Below are 24,219 nucleotides of genomic sequence, written 5' to 3'. Positions count from 1 at the left end.
TCACAGGACGCTCCGCACGGGGCGCTGTCGGCTGGATATTTTTGGTTGGTGGACGATTCTCAGTCCAGCAGTGACAGTGAGCTGCTGTGTCTGATCCACTCATACCAGCACAACACACACTAACACACCACCACCATGTCAGTGTCACTGCAGTGCTGAGAATGATCCACCACCTAAATAATACCTGCTCTGTGGTGGTCCTGTGGGGGTCCTGACCATTGAAGAACAGCATGAAAGGGGGTAACAAAGCATGCAGAGAAACAGATGGACTACAGTCAGTAATTGTAGAACTACAAAGTGCTCCTATATGGTAAGTGGAGCTGATAAAATGGACAGTGATTGTAGAAACAAGGAGGTGGGATTGAGTCTGGGTCACTTTTATTCCTTGCACGTTTCCCCTTGGGGAAATCAACTTTTGGGGAAATTAACTTGGCGTATAAAGTACTATAATGTCATTTAACTATGTGCAATGGCTTCCTCATTTACCGCCCCAAACCAGGACACCATGTTTCACCGAACTCATTCTTCCATCTCTGTTCCAACTCTTACGGCCTTTCCCAAACCGTTCCCTCCTCACCAACACTCCACTACAGAGTCACACTCCATATGAAGTCACACTCTGTGCTGTGAAGGGTGCTTCAGATTAAGGGGAGGGTCTAAACTCAGGAGTCAACTCTGGGACGCCCTCTTTGCTTTCGAGCGGAAGAAGGAAGCTGTCGTCACCATGGCTACAGATAGATGCTTTTCTCACCTTGCTGTCATGTCTTGCGCTCCGTTATCATTTCAGCATCTCTAAGCAGGAATCTCCAAGCACCTGCTATTTTGTAACTAGTACAAATGTATAGTTACGTTTTAATTCTCCAAAAATGGTGTTAAATATGATAATAATGTTAGTGATAGTATTGTTGGGGTGAAATAATTTGGCCATTTATGAAGTTTAAGTTCACCAATCACATATTCTATTACTTTCTTTAAAAAGACTTATGAGGAAACCTAATATCATATTTTACTGAAAATGATGTCGGACCCTACATTTGTAAGCTGTTTCCTCCGTTCACCTTTCCTAGCTGCACTTCCGTGGAGTGTGGTGGTTGAGTGTGCTCTGGTGTACACTCGCTGTTGGAGGGGTGTATAGTGCACTCCCCCTCCGTCCTAATTACTTTGGGACGGCCCTTAATGTGGCGAGCACTCCACGTGAACGCGCAAACGGAGGCGGAGTGAGAAGGGAGCGGATTGGGATTGGGGGTCTTTCTCCCATATTGTAGACCCAAAAATTTTAAACTTGTATTTGTCACTTCATAATACTCTTTTCCACTGATCCCCATTCCAGTCTTTGAGATTCAGCATATCTTTGCCTTCTCACTCCGTTTCCCTTCCACAGAAGTGGTTTCTTGGCTGCTCTCCTCACAATAAACCAGTCCTGATCGAGCTTCTTTGGACTGTAGAAGGGTCTTGGCATCCTGATGAAGCTGTCAGATACTGAGCCAAGTTCTTGCTGGACTTTTAAAGTCTGACGAGAAGTTTTCTTGACCTCTCCTGATAATTCTTTTTTTTTTTAAATATCAGCTCCAATACCACATTTTGAGTACCCAGTGTGTGAGCCAACTTCCTCTCGAGAGCGGCCTTGCTGATGCAAAATTACGATTTTATGTCAAATTCTCAAATCTTTTGGCGTTTTGACTGAAATAATGTGGTTAAAAGTTGGTCTCATACATAAGAACTATCAATGAACAGCTTACACGAACCTGTAACAGACCTTTTTCACAGCAGTCATGCTGACATGAAATAGTAGAGCAAACACAGGAGCTAGCAATGACATGAATTAGAGTTTCCATTCCATTAATGTTTAGGAGAGTCAGTACAGTGTAGGTGGAGCCACTTTGTCTGCATTGTCACTTTAAATGTCTAGGTTTTTAATTTTGGGACCTCTATTTTTCAAGTGTTATATTTTAGTGCTATATTTTTCATACTTCTTGTGTATATATATTTGCACTTTAGTGTGTTTATTCTATTTTTATATTCTTCATATATTCTAGGTTTATGTTTTAATTAATGTTTAATGTTGCACCATGGGTCAGAGAGTAACGTCATTTCAATCCTCTGTATGTCCTGTACATATTGCAGTATTGACAATAAAGCAACTTTGACCCGACTTCTGCGCTCCTCCACTGCTGTGCAAGCGCCCTAGACAGCCAGGTTCCATTCACAGCCCCACCCCTCTGTTAAATCCGGTCATTTCCCACCCTAGCAGACCGGAGGCCGATTTGTCTGCTTAAGGTGTTAGCCAACTATACCTGCTAGAGGGCAGCTGACCGGTAGCAGAGCCGAGACTCGAACCTGGGAGTTCAGAATCTCGGCACCGGTGTGCTAGCGACTCATCACGCTGCACCACCTGAGTCTGTCTAAGCAATTGAGGGTTAAGAGTGGCGGCGGTGAGACTTTTGATTACTAGTCCAGGACCTTAACCGCTAGGCTCTAACTGCTCTAGGTCAATCTTGGGATTGTGAACTTGCACAAACATTGTACAAAAGATTGGACCCTGGATTTGCATGACTGAAAATACCTGTGGGTGTTGAGTAAACAAATGAGGCAGATTGAGTTCAAGTCTCACTAGATAATGTGACACAAAACCGAAATCTCATTGGGTGGGAAGGAGGTCATTGGTGTTTCTAAGCCGTAGGCCGACTGCTGTTTTCCTCGCTCCGTAAAACTCTTGCTACTAAAACAGGCAATGCAAATAAAGTTTGGGTTGACCAATCACGATCAGGTTTGTCCCCAGAAGGAAATTGCTCTTTGCTTTTGTTTGAAGTTGGAATTCCTATTTTTAGGGCAGGTCGCTGGCTGTAGTTATCACTTCCAAACACAATGTACTGTAGTACCGTCATGCTACATAGAAGCATTTTTAAATTCTTGATGCCACGGTGGCTCGGTGGGTAGCACTGTCGCCTCACAGCGAGGAGGTCCTGGGTTCGATCCCCAGGCGGGGCGGTCCGGGTCCTTTCTGTGTGGAGTTTGCACGTTCTCCCCGTGTCCGCGTGGGTTTCCTCCCACAGTCTAAAGACGTGCAAGTGAGGTGAACTGGAGACACTAAATTGTCCATGACTGTGTTCGATATAAACTTGTGAACTGATGAATCTTGTGTGATGAGTAACGACCGTTCCTGTCATGAATGTAAGTAAGTGTCAAACATGACGTTAAAATCCTAATAAACAAACAATTCTTGATGCAGCAGCATTTGCCTTTAAAACCTAACAAATAACCCTTAATTTATATGTCTAATAAATGTATATGCACAAATAATGTCTATAAACTGCATCTTTACTACTAGCATATAGTATCCACGAAAGACAATCCACCCTGCAAATAGTACTATTTGATTTGCAGATTTGCACATGGTGCTGTTTTATATGCACAGCTTATAATTGCAGAAATAATGTCTATAACTGCACCTTTTAGGCTCACCCCCTTTAGTTTTTTATCTTATTTTCGCATTACATTACTTTTAATGTATTTTTTAAAGCGTTTTCTGGCATTTTCTCCCGATTTTTTTACCCAATTGGTCATGCTTCCTCTCTACTGGAGCTGATCCCCACCCCTGATTGAGGAGAGCGAGACTAACCCACGCCCCCTCCGACACGTGGGCAGCAGCCGACTGCATCTTATCACCTACACTTTGTCTAGTGCAATGCGGACCAGCACTGTGTACGGAGAGACACACCCTGACAGCACTCTTTTCCCATCTCTGTGCAGGCGCCATCAATCAGCCAGCAGAGGTCGTAATTGCGTCAGTCATGAGAGAGAGACCCCGTCCGGCTTAGTCCCGCCCATATCTGAACAACAGGCCAATCGTTGTTCATGTGGCCGCTCAGCCTTAGCCGGCAGGCAGAGCTGAGACTCGATACCATGTATTTGAGATCCCAGCTCCGGTTCCAGCGCGTGTTTTAATTAGATTTTTCCCTGTACTACGCTGATATGTCGTTGTGTGATGCTTGTGATAATTGTGAACTGCTGCTGTTACACTGCAATTTCCCTTCGGGTATCAATAAAAAAAATCAATCAATCAATAAATCAATAAAAAGCAGTTGATGGAAAAGACAGTATGGTAGAAAAAAAGTATTTAGTTTGACACAGAGACAAATTACAGCGATGTTGGTGTGTGAATTCTTGTTTCAATGTGGTATAATCAGAGCTGACAGTTTAACTTAAAACAAATAATAATAATAATAATAATAATAATAATACAATGACCGAACCTGCAGTCACACTCGGCTTCTAAAAAAACAAGAACGAGCAGAAAGACGCCCCTGGCTCACCCGAAGTCGAGCTCCTGCACGCGCAGCCATGCTGTAAATCTAAACACAAGTGCATTACGATATTTATCATCAAGCCTTACATGAAACACTGAAAACCGCTACACAGAACGAAACACCGGAGACGGTACGGACGTCCGCCGAGGCTTAGCGATGCTTTACTTTACTTTTATTTCACACACAAGTCTGAGGGAAACAGGACCGGAGATGCAGGATCTTCATGTGTCCAGGGTAAAATCTTCAAGTTCTAATGGGAATCAGGTCGATGGAAATAAGAAAGCAAGCGATTTTACACAGTTCCTGGACGTTTCATTTCTACCGAAGGGTTCGACACAAAGGCTTTAAGTCTTAAGGTCTGATTTGGTATAAATCATGGGCATCTTTACCGGCTCTCGGTTCGTTTTATCCCTTTTCGCGACAAAGTCCAAAGTTTGCACGACCTTTTTTCATTCTGTTAAAAACAACATATACAGTAAAAGTCGAAATGGTTATTTTTATTCATTTTTTTTTCCTATTTCTGTTCGATCTTCAGTCCCTACTTGACATGAAGACAGACGTACAACTGGATAAACGAAACAAAAAAGACTAGAGACGGTTTACAAGCAGAAGAAAGCGCACGATTCAACATCGGATCCAGACCGAGCGGACGAGGGTCCCGTAAATGTCAATATAACATGAAACCGGCGATTACCGGTGTAAACCACATTTAACCACGTGAACTCTGGCGGATGGTTTAAACAGGCTGATATTTTACATATTTTTAAGGTGCCTGTTAAATGTCTTTTGGACACAGGAAGCTACTAATACGGGTAAAAAAAATAAATAAATAAATACAAACCTAACAGGGACGTTCGGGTTCAGCGGCACGGGCGGTGGAGGAATACGGAGAGCATAGTGGGTTCCTCCTTGCCATATTTGTGCATGCAACAGAGGATTGCGCAAAAAGAATAACAATGCAATACTAATCACCGATCAGCCATAACATTAAAACCACCTCTGTTTCTACACACAATCACCGACTGTAGTCCATCTGTTTCTCCGCATGCTTTGTTAGCCCCCTTTCACCCTGTTCTTCAATGGCAGGTATTATTTAGGTGGTGGATGATTCTCAGCACTGCAGTGACGCTGACATGGTGGTGGTGTGTTAGTGTGTGTTGTGCTGGTACGAGTGGATCAGACACAGCAGCGCTGCTCACTGCTGGACTGAGAATAGTCCACCAACCAAAAACATCCAACCAGCAGCAATAGATGAGCGCTCGTCTCTGACTTTACATCTACAAGGTGGACACGGTGACTGATCCACTCATACCAGCACAACACACACTAACACACCACCACCATGTCAGTGTCACTGCAGTGCTGAGAATCATCCACCACCTAAATAATACCTGCTCTGTGGGGGTCCTGACCATTGAAGAACAGCATGAAAGGGGGCTAACAAAGCATGTAGAGAAACAGATGGACTACAGTCAGTAATTGTAGAACTACAAAGGAGCTGATAAAGAAACAAGGAGGTGGTTTTAATGTTATGGCTGATCGGTGTATATCTGAATTGGCAGAGACGGTTTATGTAAACATTTGACCGCGTTAGCTCCGTGTATGATATGAAACATCCTTCAATGTCAGATTTTTCAGTTTATTAAGTACTTATATTTCAGTGCCTTATCTCTAGCTAACCGTCGTCTTCATTTAATAACCGCCAACTATCTTCCACTGGTTACACCCGTATGGAGCGCACGGTCCTCTAAAGGTCCGGCAGCTCTATAGGATCCGCGTCGGCGCTGAACACGTCCTCGTCGTCGGGGGGGAACGGGCACGCCGGCGGCTTCCACGGCGACTCGTCCAGACAGGACGGGTAGAGCTTGGCGACGGCGATGCGGCAGGAGTTGCCGAGGCGGCCGAGGGCGCGGTGCGGCACAGGCTGGGGTTGCTGCCAGCGCTCCCGCGGCGCGTCGTACCGTATTAACGCGTAGCCGCCGTGACTCTCGCGGGCCAACACGCAAACCGCGTCGAGCGACACGACCGCCCGGACGCACGCCTCCGAGGCGGACGCGGCGTCGCCGTCGGAGACCGGCAACGCCCCGGCGACGCGCCACTCGTCGCGCACGGCGTCGTAGATCTCCACGATTCCGCCGCCTTCCGCGTAGAAAATGAGGTCGCCCAGGACGGCGGCGGACGAGGAGCCGGAGAAGAACGACGCCGAGTCCGAACAGCTCCGACGTCTCGGGGTCAATATCTGCGTCCAGACGTCGTTGCGCGACGAGTAGCAAAACGTGGCGTCGTGGCTGATGACGTAAACGCGGTCGTTCACGGCGACCGCCGCCATGCTGTTCTGGCTCAGGGAGCTATTCGGGGGCATGGGGCACGCCGCGCTCCATTCGTCCCTTCTACGGTCGTAGCGCTCCATGGTGATGTCCTCGTCGTGCGCCGCGCCCACGCCGTCGTGCCCGCCCCCTCCTATGGCGTAAACGCACTCGTTGCAGTAGACGAGTAAAGGGCGCGCGCGTGCGCTCGACATGTCCGCCTTGGCGGTCCACGCGTTCTGCTGAGCGTCCAGCCAGTAGAAATTCGTGACCGCCTTGCATTTGTCGTCTTTGGCGGGATGTTCACCTCCGGCGACGAACACGTCGTTATCGGGCGTGACCAGGATGCCGAACCTCTGCAGGTCGTCCGGAGGGCTGGTGAGCTTGTAGACCTTTTCGGCTTGAGGGCTGTAGCACAGAATCGACCGAAGCGTTTCGTCGTTACTGCCGAGCAGGTGATTCAAATGTAAACCGTCGTCGTTGTTATTGCTAGGCGCGTGGCGCGAGTGCAGACTGTTCTGCTCGCCGGCGGCATCGGTGTCGACGAAAATGAGCATCTCCTCCTTCGTCATGCCCAGGCGCGGTTTGAAGAACTTGGGCATGGATTTGTACAGCCCCTGTATGACGATGGATTTGTGATTCTGGGGCAGGCCGCGGAACCAGGCCCGCTGCGTGATCTCGGCCAGCGCGTCGACGCGCACCAGGCCCAGGACCGCCGACAGGTGGCGCTCGCGGTGCGCCGCGTCGTGCTCCAGCCACAGCGCCGCCGCCTGACGCACCGTCTCCTCCCGCTCCACGTCCAGCGCGTCGCTGCCCAGGAGCTCCAGCAGCAGCGTGTGAGGGAGCTGCAGGAAGGCCTCGTCCCGACACACGTGCCGGAAGTTCAGCTCCACCAGGCGCTGGGCGCCGCGCTTCAGCTCGGCGCAGCCGAAGGCGTCGGCCAGGCTCAGCAGCCGCACGCAGTTCTCCACCGACAGGGAGCGCAGTAAGAAGTCGCGACAGGCGCACATGACACCGTCCACCTGAGAGACGGGAAACACAGACGATTAGAACCTAAATATATTGTTTATTATTTATTTATTAGGGTTTTAACGTCACGTTTTACACTTAGGTTACATTCACGACGGAACAGGGAGTTACTGATCACACAAGATTCATCAGATCAGGTTTAATATCAAACACACTCATGGACAATTTAGTATCTCCAATTCACCTCACTTGCACGTCTTTGGACTGTGGGAGGAAACCGGAGCACCCGGAGGAAACCCGGGGAGATTCTTGTTTGTTTGTTTTATTGTTTAATGTTAACACATTGGTTACATTCATGGCAAGAATTGACGTTTTTTTATTTATTTTTCCAAGTCATGGTCTTTCTTGTTTCATTTGTTTTGTTTATCTTCGTATGCGAGTCCTCAGTTTCATATTGGCGAATGGTTGACTGAGGGGTTTAACACCATGTCTACATGACGGTAATAATCGTGGCCGAGAGGTAATTCGTTAGATCTTATTTCTCTTATAATGTTTAGAGTTGAAAACTTCTATTATATTATTTGCGATTCCTAATCGTTTCCTTATTGTACTGTATTTGTGACATTCAATAATGACGTGTTTTATTGTTATGATGCTATGATATCACATGTTGGTGAGAGTCCTCCTCTCAATAGGTGTAAATTAAAGCAATAAGCCACGAGAGGCCGTGCGTTACTGTGATTTTAGCACGGGGACGACGTTTTTGACGCCTAAAACTTCTTTCCCCGTGCTAAAATCATAACAGTAACGTACGGTCTCCAGTGGCTTATTGCTTTTATAAAACGGCGGTCAACATAAAATATAATAAATACAACAATGTTTAATTCATAAATGTATTTATTGTGTATAAACTTACAATAAAGCGTTCTTCCGCGACGCAAAATAGTTCGATTAACGGTGTTGCTAGGCAACATGAGGGCGAAAATAACATTAACTTTTCCTATTCAGTGGCGTATTAATATTTACATTTTACATTTACATTTTCAGCATTTAGCAGACGCTTTTATCCAAAGCGACTTACAGGGCCTTGCTCAGGCAACTTGGTGGTGGCGGGGCTTGAACCGGCAACCTTCTGTTTACTAGTCCAGCACCTTAACCACTGAGCTATCACTGGCCCATAATATGGAATGATGTGAGGTGGTCCTAGGTGTGCGTTTATCGGGGATTTTACAACGGCTTCGAACGCGGCTCAGCCAATCAGATTTTAGGACCGGAACTATCCGTTTTATAAGAGTCAATTTGGTGTGTCCGATGCGGCATCTGGTCCATAACAGCTTGCTCCATTCTGTTTGTTGGCGTAGGTTTGTGGTGTGTGTTGATATTGGGGTAAATTTCATGAAGTTTATTATTGTGTTGCGATTCCCATTCAAGTTGCCATTTGTTTCTGACGAATTTTGATGATCTGTGGTCCGATATCCGATATTAATAGCCTATCTTTTGCTTGTTGCATGGTTGGAGGTTCACGTGCCAGCCTGTCCGCCTCGTCGTTTCCTCGGACGCCGACGTGCCCTGGGATCCAGCAAAATTCCATTTCATTTCAGTCAGTCTTTGGGTTTGATCTCAAATTGTATTTATCGTTGGATGGTCTTGAGAGAGAGTTTCCAGGGCTTGAAGACAAGATCTCGAATCTGTGTAGAGACACTGGAAAACATGCAAACTCTACTTCTACTCTGAGGCCACAGTGCTACCCACCCGTTGTCCAAAAATGCACCTCAGCAAGAAGCGAGAGATCAGAGTTGTTTGTGCGCTGATGTTGATGATGAGTTGGAGGTTAATGAAAATGTTTTGCAATGCAGCATGGGCGTTATGGTCTGGCATGGATGATAAGGTCACGGATACTGTAAGGCGCGTGTGTGTGTGTGTGCTGATGTATTCTGATAGAGACTATATTACGCCCCTGTCCCACGTTTTTACCCTCCTCCCCTGGGTTTCCCCTCACCCCGTGTCCTGCGTTCTCATTGGCTGTAGTTCGACGTAGCACTCGCAACACCTTTCGCACTAAAGGATTCTGAGTCGGCGGCTGGTCCAGATATTTGACATGCTAGATATTACAAATAGCTTACAAATACGATCGGCACATTACACTGGAAACACTGGCGGGACCTCGGTCATAACCTGCGCGTGCTTTACCTGTAAGAAGCAGGCCGTCTCATACAGCAGCTCCACCGTACTGTGGGTGATGTCCAGGATACCGGTGTAAGCGTACGCGATGATGGTCTGCAGCGTGACAGCATCCACATTCCTCAAGTGGACATGAGACTGCCTACTCTCGCTCAGTCCGCTCATAAACATCGCCCTACAACACACACACACCGATCAGCCATAACATTAAAACCACCTCCTTGTTTCTACACTCACTGTCCATTTTATCAGCTCCACTTACCATATAGAAGCACTTTGTAGTTCTACAATTACTGACTGTAGTACATCTGTTTCTCTACATGCTTTGTTACCCCCCTTTCATGCTGTTCTTCAATGGTCAGGACCCCCACAGAGCAGGTATTATTTAGGTGGTGGATCATTCTCAGCACTGCAGTGACACTGACATGGTGGTGCTGGTGTGTTAGTGTGTGTTGTGCTGGAGCGCTGATGGAGTTTTTAAACACCTCACTGTCACTGCTGGACTGAGAATAGTCCACCAACCAATAATATCCAGCCAACAGCGTCCCGTGACCACTGATGAAGGTCTAGAAGACGACCGACTCAAACAGCAGCAATAGATGAGCGATCGTCTCTGACTTTACATCTACAAGGTGGACCGACTAGGTAGGAGCGTCTAATAGAGTGGACAGTGAGTGGACACGGTGTTTAAAACCTCCAGCACAACACACACTAACACACCACCACCATGTCAGTGTCACTGCAGAGCTGAGAATCAGTCCTGACCATTGAAGAACAGCATGAAAGGGGGGTAACAAAGCATGCAGAGAAACAGATGGACTACAGTCAGTAATTGTAGAACTACAAAGTGCTCCTATATGGTAAGTGGAGCTGATAAAATGAACATTGAATTAAGACCGTACCTGAAGTACGAGCTGCAGGTAGCCAGGATAATTTTATGGCAGTGGAACTCGTGGTCCTCCACCAGCAGCGTGATGTCGGTTAACAGCTTCTCTTCATAAAACACTTTCAGCTGATCGAGAACAGAAACGGCAAACTGAGAGTTCACCGGGTGGCCTTCTCCTTCCTCCGACATCCTCGCATCCCGTCAGCCACAATCTCATTCGATAAAAGTAAGGACTGAAGCCTGGGAGTCTTGAGGGAGTCAGATTATCATGCTTTATAACAATTCTGATGTAAGAATGAGGGAATGAGGTTGCTCCTGAGTCTTCAGTAGATGAACGTAATTCGGCTGCAGAAGATAAAGCAGGTGGGTGAGGTAGAGGTGAGGCACTCGCTTACATCAGTGCTGTGTGAGGGCCAACGTATCTGTAAATAATATAAACACACGTACGGATTAATGTAATGAAAAGTAAATGATGTAAATACAAGTTACTTCAGCGGTACCATGCGTCTGTCCAAACCAAGTACGAGTAAAAAAAAAAAAAAGAAAAGTGGATCTCGAGCATATGAAATTTAACCCTGAATGGACATACAGGTATTTTTTTTATTAAACGGGCCATGGCGTTCTCTCATGTCTGCAGTGCTTGCGACCACATTGATCAGTTGGTGTCAGAAAGACGCTGCAGTATCTCCCACTGACCAGGGCTGAAACGATTCCTCGAGTAAATCGATTACTAAAAATCATCGATTCGGATTTTTTGCATCGAGGAATCGTTTAATCCGCACAACCATATACAGCTCGCGGTGTTTCACACGGACGACGTGAAGAATCTGAGGGCTGCGTCCCAAATCTCTCAAACATAAACAGAACTTAACAGGACTCGATCCGGGTTCTTTTTGCGGACAGTTTAATGAACACCGCGTATCTGGACACGTCCGCCGCTCCTGCGGACTGAACGTATCGGTTTAGGACGCGGCCGAGATTTGATAGCGCGGACTGCAAGATATAGGGAGAAAATAGCGAACAGGAGGAGACTGGACAGAGAAAACCACAGAAAGTTTGAGATCATTTTAAGCTGATGAAACTAAAACTCAGTAGAACATCCACACCATCAGAGCGTCGTGTTTACTTTACTCATGTTTACTGACTTTACTTCGTTTCAACCACCACAGGCTTTTATGAAGATTTAGGCAAACACACACACACACACACACACACACACACACACACACACCAGATCTACCTCATCTAGAGACACAATCCTGACAGATTTTTATCCCCCTACAAACACCACAAAACCTCCCAACAAAATATTAAAGCTTTATGTTCTGCGTGAGCTGTAGCTGAAACTTTGAGTTTTGAAAGTTGCACAAATTACAGGCTTATGTTCATGTATTTTTGTTTATTATTATTTATGACTTGATGACCTGATGTTTCAGGTTGCCTGTTTACATTTTAAAAGTAAATTGATTGATTTATTTTTGCATTTAAAAATTTTTAAACTGTGCTGTATGCAAGGAATACAAATGTACAGTTTGGTTTAAGAAACACGTCTTATTTAATCTAATATGTATTTGTTTTTGCTCTTTGTTAAAGCAAAAGTATTTCTTATCCGATGACTCGATTAATCGCTGGAATAATCGATAGAATACTCGATTACAAAAATAATCGATAGTTGCAGCCCTACCACTGACCAACACATTTCTTCTAACTACCTGATTTCATGTAACTGTATTTAGGGCTGGGCGATTTTCAAGATTAATTCTGTTAGTTAGAATGAACGTTTTCACATGATGTTAGAAATGTGACATACTTTATATTTTAATTAAAATGCCAACATGTCACGAGGCAGAAACTGAGCAGACGCTCGCGGAATATAAATCAGGGAAAGTTTAATATAAAATGGGCAAAAACAGGGTACAAAACCAGGTAGAGTCCAAAACCAGAGGATAAACAGACAGGCAGCAAACGGAAGACAACAAGGGTCATACACGGTACGCAAACACGATCGGCAAAACTTCACAACGAGACTCAAACAGAAGAGTTTAATTAAGATGCGCATGGAACCGAACACAACTGAAGTGAATCAGAACTCCGGAGACGGTGAGCGCGATCAGGATTGTAGTTGTAGTCCACACGGTTAGAAGCAGAACGTGCCCCCTCCATCCACCCCCCAGTCACAAGAGGACAAAATCAAAGCTGAGTGATTCCCCCCCCCAGAGTAGATACTGATACAGACTCACTTATATGGTGGAAACAGTAAACAGGCTCGAGTTCCTTTTAAAAAACCTGTAAAGAACTGTTTGTGGTTTTGCACTTTTCTTCTGCTGCACGTTATTTAAAGTGAGTTGTTTGTGAGTTTTTTTATATAAAGGATATAGCTAATTAAGATTTCGATTTTGTTTAAATTATTGTTCATTATTATTATATTGTTATGGTTATAAAGTTTGAGTTCCTTGAAAGGATAATTATCGGTGGTGCTGTTACTATTTTTGCACTAAAAAAAAATTCAAATCGTGACTCGATAATACATTTGAAAATAATCGAGATTATTATTTTTTTTTTCCAATATCACCCAGCCTGAACTGTATTACAAATTCACGTGGACAGGTCTGTAAAAATGAAATGTGTGGCCCTCTGTTTTAGGTGTTTATGTGAAATCGGCCCTTGGTAAAAAGAAGTTGTGCACCCCTGATATAAGCGTTCATATGATTCCCTCAGCACTACTCGCTGTGTGCAGGACCTCAGTCGTATCTGGTCCGGTCGCTGGTTGGCTGCATTAAGCGCAGTCTTAAAAAAACACCGTCTGCAGCCGTCAGAGGACGATTGTAGAGCTTTCAAATAAAAGCTCAAAGTTTTCCACGACCCAAATCATCCAAAGTTTGGTGATACTTTAAACTGGTACGAAACTAAAAGCTGGTTTGTTCTCTGTGCAGAGCTTTGATGGTACCACAGCAGCACCGGCGCCGTGTCGCACGTCTATATTGTTTCATTACGCTTCTTAATCGTGGCGATATTGGAATACCGTATTCCTTAGCGAGTTCAGTTAGACCGCCGCGCACTTTACTGAACTTTACTGAACCCGAACACTCACCACCGTGTTTACATGGTTTAGAATGTGCAGTAAGTGTTGAGTGAATGTGGAGGTTAGGATCGGGGCTCGTTCTGTCGTTACTGTACGCTGGACTTAATGAGACGTGGCTACATCTAACTTTTATTTCTGCTATAAGTTGAAGCACGTTGCTGTGTGTACAGAACAGCATGAACACGAGCTGCACTCTGTTTAATATGGAGCACTTGAGAATGTGATAATATGAACATAAACCCTGTTTATATTTAGTTCTGGGTTAGATTAATATGCCGTACAGTTTAGTGTTCAAATAAAGAAGTGTAAATAAGATTCTGAATTACATTTTTTTTGAGAAAAATGTATCGTTTAGATTAATCGACTAATCGATAGAAAAATAGTCATTAGTGGCCGCACTTTACACAGGATAGCCAAAAATATATGTACACCCACAGCCACACACAAAGCAAAGTCCATCAAGATATCGATTCATGAGTCTGATGTGAAGGACCTCCAGTGACTGTGGGCCAGGCCTTCGCATCCAACATCAGCGACTGACCTTCCAAATGTGGGTGGAGCTTTGGGCTATCAAGTGAACGATCTGCTACGCAGCCACTGTTGGCGCCGTATAATGGCTGACCCTGCACAGTATATACTGATCAGCCATAACATTAAAACCACCTCCTTGTTTCTACACGCACTGTCCATGTTATCAGCTCCACTTACCATATAGAAGCACTTTGTAGTTCTACAATTACTGACTGTAGTCCATCTGTTTCTCTACATGCTTTCACCCTGTTCTTCAATGGTCAGGACCCCCACAGAGCAGGTATTATTTAGGTGGTGGATGATTCTCAGCATTGCAGTGACACTGACATGGTGGTGGTGTGTTAGTGTGTGTTGTGCTGGTACGAGTGGATCCATGAGCGTGAGAATGAGAATTGTCCACCAACCAAAAATATCCACCCAACAGCGCCCCGTGGGCAGCATCCTGTGACCACTGATGAAGGTCTAGAAGATGACCGACTCAAACAGCAGCAATAGATGAGCGATCGTCTCTGACTTTACATCTACGAGGTGGACCGACTAGGTAGGAGTGTCTAAGAGTGGACAGTGAGTGGACACGGTATTTAAAAACTCCAGCAGCGCTGCTGTGTCTGATCCACTCATACCAGCACAACACACACTAACACACCACCACCATGTCAGTGTCACTGCAGTGCTGAGAATCATCCACCACCTAAATAATACCTGCTCTGTGGGGGTCCTGTGGGGGTCCTGACCATTGAAGAACAGCATGGAAGGGGGTAACATTAAAGCATGTAGAGAAACAGATGGACTACAGTCAGTAATTGTAGAACTACAAAGTGCTTCTATATGGTAAGTGGAGCTGATAACATGGACAGTGAGTGTAGAAACAAGGAGGTGGTTTTAATGTTATGGCTGATCAGTGTATATGACAAATAAAGGGGTGGCACGGTGGGTAGCGCTGTCGCCTCACAGCAAGAAGGTCCTGGGTTCGATTCCCAGCCGGAGCGCTCTGCGTGCTTTCCGTGTGCATGTTCTCCCCGTGTCTGTGTGGGTTTCCTCCGGGTGCTCCGGTTTCCTCCCACAGTCCAAAGACGTGCAAGTGACGTGAACTGGAGGTACAAAATTACCAGTAACTACCGTTCCTGTCATGAATGTAACCAAAGTGTAAAACATGACGTTATAATTCTAATAAATAAATAAATCAATAATATGTGCAGGACATTTACAACATTTATAACCACACATAGGAAAGAAAACATACCAATAGACCTAAATGTAAATAGAACTTCTTAATAAATATCAATATTTATCCACATGCCATTTAGATTTGTTATTATTATTAACTTTAACAAATATTAATGGGTCATATTGACTTGGGTTAGCAGGTGTTACCAGCTTGCATTTATTTAATAAGCCGGTTAGCTCTTAGATAGCAAAAAAACAAAGTATATCTTGTACAAAATAAACACAACAAAATTGCATAGCATAATAAATATGAATTATACTTCCAATAACAGTTTTTAATCTCATCTAGACGATTTAACAGTCGTAATAAATATAAGCGGGCTATTTCAGCGGTTAGCTTAGCATAGTTCAAACACAAATATAGAGATAAAAAGGTCAGCTTACCTTATTAAACTTATATTATTCCACACACGTCCAGATCAATGAAATAAAACTACTTTTATAAGCTAAACAAATACGTGAACTGAGCTGATCTGACTAGAACAGCTAACGCTAAGCCGTTAGCCTGTTAGCACTACGCGAACGCCTAACCGTTAAATGCTAACTACACACACACGGCAGCGCTATATGAGTCTGACCTAATACTAACAGTAATAATGTACATATATTCATATTGATAAACAGTAATTTATTCACACGAATGAAGCATATTTTATAAATGTGTTAATATCCTATCAGGAAGTGCTAGCACTAGCCGTGTGGCTAACAAACTCCCAAAACATGTAACCCAGAAGTCGATTCCTCTGTATTTATTAATTCCCGTCGCTACTAATTCTATTTGTATTCTAACATCACGAATAGTAGAAGATCTATTAATGAGCTACATTAATAAAAACAACAACACCGATAATAATTATAATAATAATAATAATTTTGAGCTACAGCCGAGGTGACTCGCTGAGTCAACTATCGTTCGAGCAAAACGAATCGATTCCTGTACTGTACTGTAGTAGCGCGCATGCGCGAACATTTTGTTGCGTTGTGACGTCACACTTTCGCTCCTTTCTAAAACGAGAACTGAACGTTCTAGGAACAAAACTCACATCAGGATGCAGACGGAGTTTCAGCCTGAATTCATCAATGCAGGGTTTAAACAATGAATAATAGCATTCAATGAAGATTAAGATGAAGAATTTACCCATTAATATTGCTTTTCTGTTTTTAATTTTTACGAGAGACTCTATCTATAGATAGATAGACATAGAGACAGACAGACAGACAGACAGACAGACAGACAGATAGATCCTTCTCACCCTCTCAATTAGGAACTATGGCGGCTGGGCAGTTCTTTCTTATTTTATTCAACTCTATTTTATTTACTCTATTTACTGTACTTACACTGTACTGGAGACTCAGATGTTCAGACTGACAGAGGAAGTTCATTCCACCATTTGTGTGCAGGTACAGAGAAGAGCCTTGATGCTCGTCTTCCTTTAGTCCTGGGTGGAGGATGAAGTCGGGCGAGACTGGTGGCTCGGAGGTTGCGTGGTACAGAGCGGGGTTTGATTAGACCACGAAGGTAGCTTGGGCAGCCCCGGTTCTGGACCGCTTTGCTTGGGGGGGCAGTAAAACCCAGGTGCGTCGTAGTGGGGGGCAAAGTGGGATAGAGTCACCAGGGCCCCAAATCGGGGGAGGGTCCTAGAGGGCACAATGAGAAAAGAAACGTAGAAATAGAGCACCCGATGTGGATCGGCAGTCCGGCAGACGCACCTGGTACATGCAACCGAGCGCAGGCTCACCAAGGGGAGGGGGGGCGTGGCGGAAGACGCGCGTGGCAAACGCGACCGAGCGCTGGTTCACCAAGAGCGGCCGCGGTTCGAAGGGGGCCCACGGCCACTTCTTGTGCATAAGGCCCAGAATTTGGTGCTACGCCCCTGCTTGGGGGGGCAAAGACACAATTTGGGGGGGCAAAGACACAATTTGGGGGGGCAATGCCCCCCTCAGCCCCCCCCCCCCCCCCTCCCCCTAGCGCCGGCCCTGAGCTTGGGGTCCATTTTTGGCTTTGTAGGCGAGCATCAGTGTTTTAAACTGAATGCGGGCAGCTACAGGAAGGCAGTGAAGAGAACGCAGCAGTGGGGTGATGATGTAGCAGCAGTGGGGTGATGATGTAGCAGCAGTGGGGTGATGTACAGCAGTGGGGTGATGATGTTGCAGCAGTGGGGTGATGATGTAGCAGCAGTGGGGTGATGATGTAGCAGCAGTGGGGTGATGATGTAGCAGCAGTGGGGTGATAATGTGGCAGCAGTGGGGTGATGTAGCAGCAGTGGGGTGATGTAGCAGCAGTGGGGTGATAATGTGGCAGCAGTGGGGTGATAATGTGGCAGCAGTGGGGTGATGTGCCATGATGTGGCAGCAGTGGGGTGATGTGGCAGCAGTGGGGTGATGATGTGGCAGCAGTGGGGTGATAATGTGGCAGCAGTGGGGTGATTATGTGGCAGCAGTGGGGTGATTATGTGGCAGCAGTGGGGTGATTATGTGGCAGCAGTGGGGTGATTATGTGGCAGCAGTGGGGTGATTATGTGGCAGCAGTGGGGTGATAATGTGGCAGCAGTGGGGTGATGTGGCAGCAGTAGGGTGATGATGTAGCAGCAGTGGGGTGATGATGTGGCAGCAGTGGGGTGATGATGTGGCAGCAGTGGAGTGATGATGTGGCAGCAGTGGGGTGATGATGTAGCAGCAGTGGGGTGATGATGTAGCAGCAGTGGGGTGATGATGTGGCAGCAGTGGGGTGATGATGTGGCAGCAGTTGGGTGATGATGTAGCAGCAGTTGGGTGATGATGTGGCAGCAGTGGGGTGATGATGTGGCAGCAGTGGGGTGATGATGTAGCAGCAGTGGGGTGATGATGTGGCAGCAGTGGGGTGATGTAGCAGCAGTGGGGTGATGATGTGGCAGCAGTGGGGTGATGATGTGGCAGCAGTGGGGTGATGTAGCAGCAGTGGGGTGATGATGTAGCAGCAGTGGGGTGATGATGTAGCAGCAGTGGGGTGATGATGTGGCAGCAGTGGGGTGATGATGTAGCAGCAGTGGGGTGATGATGTGGCAGCAGTGGGGTGATGATGTGGCAGCAGTGGGGTGATGATGTAGCAGCAGTGGGGTGATGATGTAGCAGCAGTGGGGTGATGATGTAGCAGCAGTGGGGTGATGATGTGGCAGCAGTGGGGTGATGATGTAGCAGCAGTGGGGTGATGATGTGGCAGCAGTGGGGTGATGATGTAGCAGCAGTGGGGTGATGATGTGGCAGCAGTGGGGTGATGTAGCAGCAGTGGGGTGATGTAGCAGCAGTGGGGTGATGATGTAGCAGCAGTGGGGTGATGATGTAGCAGCAGTGGGGTGATGATGTGGCAGCAGTGGGGTGATGTAGCAGCAGTGGGGTGATGATGTGGCAGCAGTGGGGTGATGATGTAGCAGCAGTGGGGTGATGATGTAGCAGCAGTGGGGTGATGATGTGGCAGCAGTGGGGTGATGATGTAGCAGCAGTTGGGTGATGATGTGGCAGCAGTGGGGTGATGATGTGGCAGCAGTGGGGTGATGATGTGGCAGCAGTGGGGTGATGATGTGGCAGCAGTGGGGTGATGTGGCAGCAGTGGGGTGATGAGTGGGGTGATGATGTGGCAGCAGTGGGGTGATGATGTGGCGATGATGTAGCAGCAGTGGGGTGATGATGTAGCAGCAGTTGGGTGATGATGTAGCAGCAGTGGGGTGATGATGTAGCAGCAGTGGGGTGATGATGTAGCAGCAGTGGGGTGATGTGGCAGCAGTGGGGTGATGATGTGGCAGCAGTAGGGTGATGATGTAGCAGCAGTTGGGTGATGATGTGGCAGCAGTGGGGTGATGATGTGGCAGCAGTCGGGTGATGTGGCAGCAGTGGGGTGATGATGTGGCAGCAGTGGGGTGATGATGTGGCAGCAGTAGGGTGATGTAGCAGCAGTTGGGTGATGATGTGGCAGCAGTGGGGTGATGTGGCAGCAGTGGGGTGATGTAGCAGCAGTGGGGTGATGAGGCAGCTGTGGGGTGATGAGGCAGCCGTGGGGTGATGATGTGGCAGCAGTGGGGTGATGATGTGGCAGCAGCAGTGGGGTGATGATGTAGCTGCAGTGGGGTGATGATGTGGCAGCAGTGGGGTGATGATGAGGCAGCCGTGGGGTGATGATGTGGCTGCAGTGGGGTGATGATGTGGCAGCAGTGGGGTGATGAGGTAGCCGTGGGGTGATGATGAGGCAGCAGTGGGGTAATGATGTGGCAGCAGTGGGGTGATGAGGCAGCTGTGGGGTGATGTGGCAGCAGTGGGGTGATGAGGCAGCCGTGGGGTGATGATGAGGCAGCAGTAGGGCGATGATGTAGCAGCAGTGGGGTGATGATGTAGCAGCAGTGGGTTGATGATGTGGCAGCAGTGGGGTGATGAGGCAGCCGTGGGTTGATGATGTGGCTGCAGTGGGGTGATGATGTGGCAGCAGTGGGGTGATGTGGCTGCAGTGGGGTGATGATGTGGCAGCAGTGGGGTGATGATGTACAGCAGTGGGGTGATGATGTAGCAGCAGTGGGGTGATGATGTGGCAGCAGTGGGGTGATGTAGCAGCAGTGGGGTGATGATGTAGCAGCAGTGGGGTGATGATGTAGCAGCAGTGGGGTGATGATGTGGCAGCAGTGGGGTGATGTAGCAGCAGTGGGGTGATGATGTGGCAGCAGTGGGGTGATGATGTAGCAGCAGTGGGGTGATGATGTAGCAGCAGTGGGGTGATGATGTAGCAGCAGTGTGGTGATGATGTGGCAGCAGTGGGGTGATGATGTAGCAGCAGTTGGGTGATGATGTGGCAGCAGTGGGGTGATGATGTGGCAGCAGTGGGGTGATGTGGCAGCAGTGGGGTGATGAGTGGGGTGATGATGTGGCAGCAGTGGGGTGATGATGTGGCGATGATGTAGCAGCAGTGGGGTGATGATGTAGCAGCAGTTGGGTGATGATGTAGCAGCAGTGGGGTGATGATGTAGCAGCAGTGGGGTGATGTGGCAGCAGTGGGGTGATGATGTGGCAGCAGTAGGGTGATGATGTAGCAGCAGTTGGGTGATGATGTGGCAGCAGTGGGGTGATGATGTGGCAGCAGTCGGGTGATGTGGCAGCAGTGGGGTGATGATGTGGCAGCAGTGGGGTGATGATGTGGCAGCAGTAGGGTGATGTAGCAGCAGTTGGGTGATGATGTGGCAGCAGTGGGGTGATGTGGCAGCAGTGGGGTGATGAGGCAGCTGTGGGGTGATGAGGCAGCCGTGGGGTGATGATGTGGCAGCAGTGGGGTGATGATGTGGCAGCAGCAGTGGGGTGATGATGTAGCTGCAGTGGGGTGATGATGTGGCAGCAGTGGGGTGATGATGAGGCAGCCGTGGGGTGATGATGTGGCTGCAGTGGGGTGATGATGTGGCAGCAGTGGGGTGATGAGGTAGCCGTGGGGTGATGATGAGGCAGCAGTGGGGTAATGATGTGGCAGCAGTGGGGTGATGAGGCAGCTGTGGGGTGATGTGGCAGCAGTGGGGTGATGAGGCAGCCGTGGGGTGATGATGAGGCAGCAGTAGGGCGATGATGTAGCAGCAGTGGGGTGATGATGTAGCAGCAGTGGGTTGATGATGTGGCAGCAGTGGGGTGATGAGGCAGCCGTGGGTTGATGATGTGGCTGCAGTGGGGTGATGATGTGGCAGCAGTGGGGTGATGTGGCTGCAGTGGGGTGATGATGTGGCAGCAGTGGGGTGATGATGTACAGCAGTGGGGTGATGATGTAGCAGCAGTGGGGTGATGATGTGGCAGCAGTGGGGTGATGATGTGGCAGCAGTGGGGTGATGATGTACAGCAGTGGGGTGATGATGTACAGCAGTGGGGTGATGTGGCAGCAGTAGGGTGATGATGTGGCAGCAGTAGGGTGATGTAGCAGCAGTTGGGTGATGAGGCAGCAGTGGGGTGATGTGGCAGCAGTGGGGTGATGATGTACAGCAGTGGGGTGATGATGTACAGCAGTGGGGTGATGATGTGGCAGCAGTGGGGTGATGATGTGGCAGCAGTGGGGTGATGATGTGGCAGCAGTGGGGTGATGTACAGCAGTGGGGTGATGATGTACAGCAGTGGGGTGATGATGTGGCAGCAGTGGGGTGATGTACAGCAGTGGGGTGATGATGTACAGCAGTGGGGTGATGATGTACAGCAGTGGGGTGATGATGTGGCAGCAGTGGGGTGATGTACAGCAGTGGGGTGATGATGTACAGCAGTGGGGTGATGATGTGGCAGCAGTGGGGTGATGATGTGGCAGCAGTGGGGTGATGATGTGGCAGCAGTGGGGTGATGATGTACAGCAGTGGGGTGATGATGTAGCAGCAGTGGGGTGATGATGTAGCAGCAGTGGGGTGATGATGTAGCAGCAGTGGGTTGATGATGTGGCAGCAGTGGGGTGATGAGGCAGCCGTGGGTTGATGATGTGGCTGCAGTGGGGTGATGATGTGGCAGCAGTGGGGTGATGTGGCTGCAGTGGGGTGATGATGTGGCAGCAGTGGGGTGATGATGTACAGCAGTGGGGTGATGATGTAGCAGCAGTGGGGTGATGATGTGGCAGCAGTGGGGTGATGTAGCAGCAGTGGGGTGATGTAGCAGCAGTGGGGTGATGATGTAGCAGCAGTGGGGTGATGATGTAGCAGCAGTGGGGTGATGATGTGGCAGCAGTGGGGTGATGTAGCAGCAGTGGGGTGATGATGTGGCAGCAGTGGGGTGATGATGTAGCAGCAGTGGGGTGATGATGTAGCAGCAGTGGGGTGATGATGTAGCAGCAGTGTGGTGATGATGTGGCAGCAGTGGGGTGATGATGTAGCAGCAGTTGGGTGATGATGTGGCAGCAGTGGGGTGATGATGTGGCAGCAGTGGGGTGATGTGGCAGCAGTGGGGTGATGAGTGGGGTGATGATGTGGCAGCAGTGGGGTGATGATGTGGCGATGATGTAGCAGCAGTGGGGTGATGATGTAGCAGCAGTTGGGTGATGATGTAGCAGCAGTGGGGTGATGATGTAGCAGCAGTGGGGTGATGTGGCAGCAGTGGGGTGATGATGTGGCAGCAGTAGGGTGATGATGTAGCAGCAGTTGGGTGATGATGTGGCAGCAGTGGGGTGATGATGTGGCAGCAGTCGGGTGATGTGGCAGCAGTGGGGTGATGATGTGGCAGCAGTGGGGTGATGATGTGGCAGCAGTAGGGTGATGTAGCAGCAGTTGGGTGATGATGTGGCAGCAGTGGGGTGATGTGGCAGCAGTGGGGTGATGAGGCAGCTGTGGGGTGATGAGGCAGCCGTGGGGTGATGATGTGGCAGCAGTGGGGTGATGATGTGGCAGCAGCAGTGGGGTGATGATGTAGCTGCAGTGGGGTGATGATGTGGCAGCAGTGGGGTGATGATGAGGCAGCCGTGGGGTGATGATGTGGCTGCAGTGGGGTGATGATGTGGCAGCAGTGGGGTGATGAGGTAGCCGTGGGGTGATGATGAGGCAGCAGTGGGGTAATGATGTGGCAGCAGTGGGGTGATGAGGCAGCTGTGGGGTGATGTGGCAGCAGTGGGGTGATGAGGCAGCCGTGGGGTGATGATGAGGCAGCAGTAGGGCGATGATGTAGCAGCAGTGGGGTGATGATGTAGCAGCAGTGGGTTGATGATGTGGCAGCAGTGGGGTGATGAGGCAGCCGTGGGTTGATGATGTGGCTGCAGTGGGGTGATGATGTGGCAGCAGTGGGGTGATGTGGCTGCAGTGGGGTGATGATGTGGCAGCAGTGGGGTGATGATGTACAGCAGTGGGGTGATGATGTAGCAGCAGTGGGGTGATGATGTGGCAGCAGTGGGGTGATGATGTGGCAGCAGTGGGGTGATGATGTACAGCAGTGGGGTGATGATGTACAGCAGTGGGGTGATGTGGCAGCAGTAGGGTGATGATGTGGCAGCAGTAGGGTGATGTAGCAGCAGTTGGGTGATGAGGCAGCAGTGGGGTGATGTGGCAGCAGTGGGGTGATGATGTACAGCAGTGGGGTGATGATGTACAGCAGTGGGGTGATGTGGCAGCAGTGGGGTGATGATGTGGCAGCAGTGGGGTGATGATGTGGCAGCAGTGGGGTGATGTACAGCAGTGGGGTGATGATGTACAGCAGTGGGGTGATGATGTGGCAGCAGTGGGGTGATGTACAGCAGTGGGGTGATGATGTACAGCAGTGGGGTGATGATGTACAGCAGTGGGGTGATGTGGCAGCAGTGGGGTGATGTACAGCAGTGGGGTGATGATGTACAGCAGTGGGGTGATGATGTGGCAGCAGTGGGGTGATGATGTGGCAGCAGTGGGGTGATGATGTGGCAGCAGTGGGGTGATGATGTACAGCAGTGGGGTGATGATGTAGCAGCAGTGGGGTGATGATGTAGCAGCAGTGGGGTGATGATGTGGCAGCAGTGGGGTGATGATGTGGCAGCAGTGGGGTGATGATGTACAGCAGTGGGGTGATGATGTGGCAGCAGTGGGGTGATGATGTGGCAGCAGTGGGGTGATGATGTACAGCAGTGGGGTGATGATGTGGCAGCAGTGGGGTGATGATGTGGCAGCAGTAGGGTGATGTAGCAGCAGTTGGGTGATGAGGCAGCAGTGGGGTGATGATGTGGCAGCAGTGGGGTGATGTGGCAGTGTTTAGGTTGGTTAAAAACCAGACGAACAGCTGCATTTTGAATGAGCTGTAAGGGTT

The 24,219-nt window shown here is 48.5% G+C and overlaps 2 protein-coding genes across 3 annotated transcripts in view; one reads left to right on the top strand and one right to left on the bottom strand.

The window, feature by feature from the left end:
• LOC134322143 (bucky ball-like) overlaps window positions 1-24,219 on the top strand; it is a 33,603-nt gene that overhangs the window by 477 nt on the left and 8,907 nt on the right. Inside the window, exon 1 of one of the 2 annotated variants that reach the window (XM_063004014.1) lies at window positions 16,866-16,890. The exons of the other annotated variant lie outside the window; for it this stretch is intronic. The gene's annotated coding sequence lies outside the window, so the exon portion shown is untranslated. Of the gene's footprint in view, window positions 1-16,865; window positions 16,891-24,219 lie in introns of those variants that run through there. 2 annotated transcript variants of the gene reach the window in all.
• Window positions 5,931-16,078, bottom strand: kbtbd2 (kelch repeat and BTB (POZ) domain containing 2). Its single transcript, XM_063004012.1, has 4 exons — window positions 15,874-16,078; window positions 10,666-11,071; window positions 9,773-9,938; window positions 5,931-7,635 (listed from the first exon to the last, which is right to left on the bottom strand). The coding sequence occupies exons 2-4, from the start codon at window positions 10,836-10,838 to the stop codon at window positions 6,055-6,057; spliced, it is 1,920 nt and encodes a 639-aa protein (XP_062860082.1). The 5' UTR covers window positions 10,839-11,071; window positions 15,874-16,078; the 3' UTR covers window positions 5,931-6,054.

This window comes from Trichomycterus rosablanca, chromosome 10 (assembly GCF_030014385.1).
Source record: "Trichomycterus rosablanca isolate fTriRos1 chromosome 10, fTriRos1.hap1, whole genome shotgun sequence".
NCBI classification, from domain to species: domain Eukaryota; kingdom Metazoa; phylum Chordata; class Actinopteri; order Siluriformes; family Trichomycteridae; genus Trichomycterus; species Trichomycterus rosablanca.
Note: the sequence above shows the minus strand (reverse complement) of the source record. Positions and strands in the feature narration are given on the sequence as shown.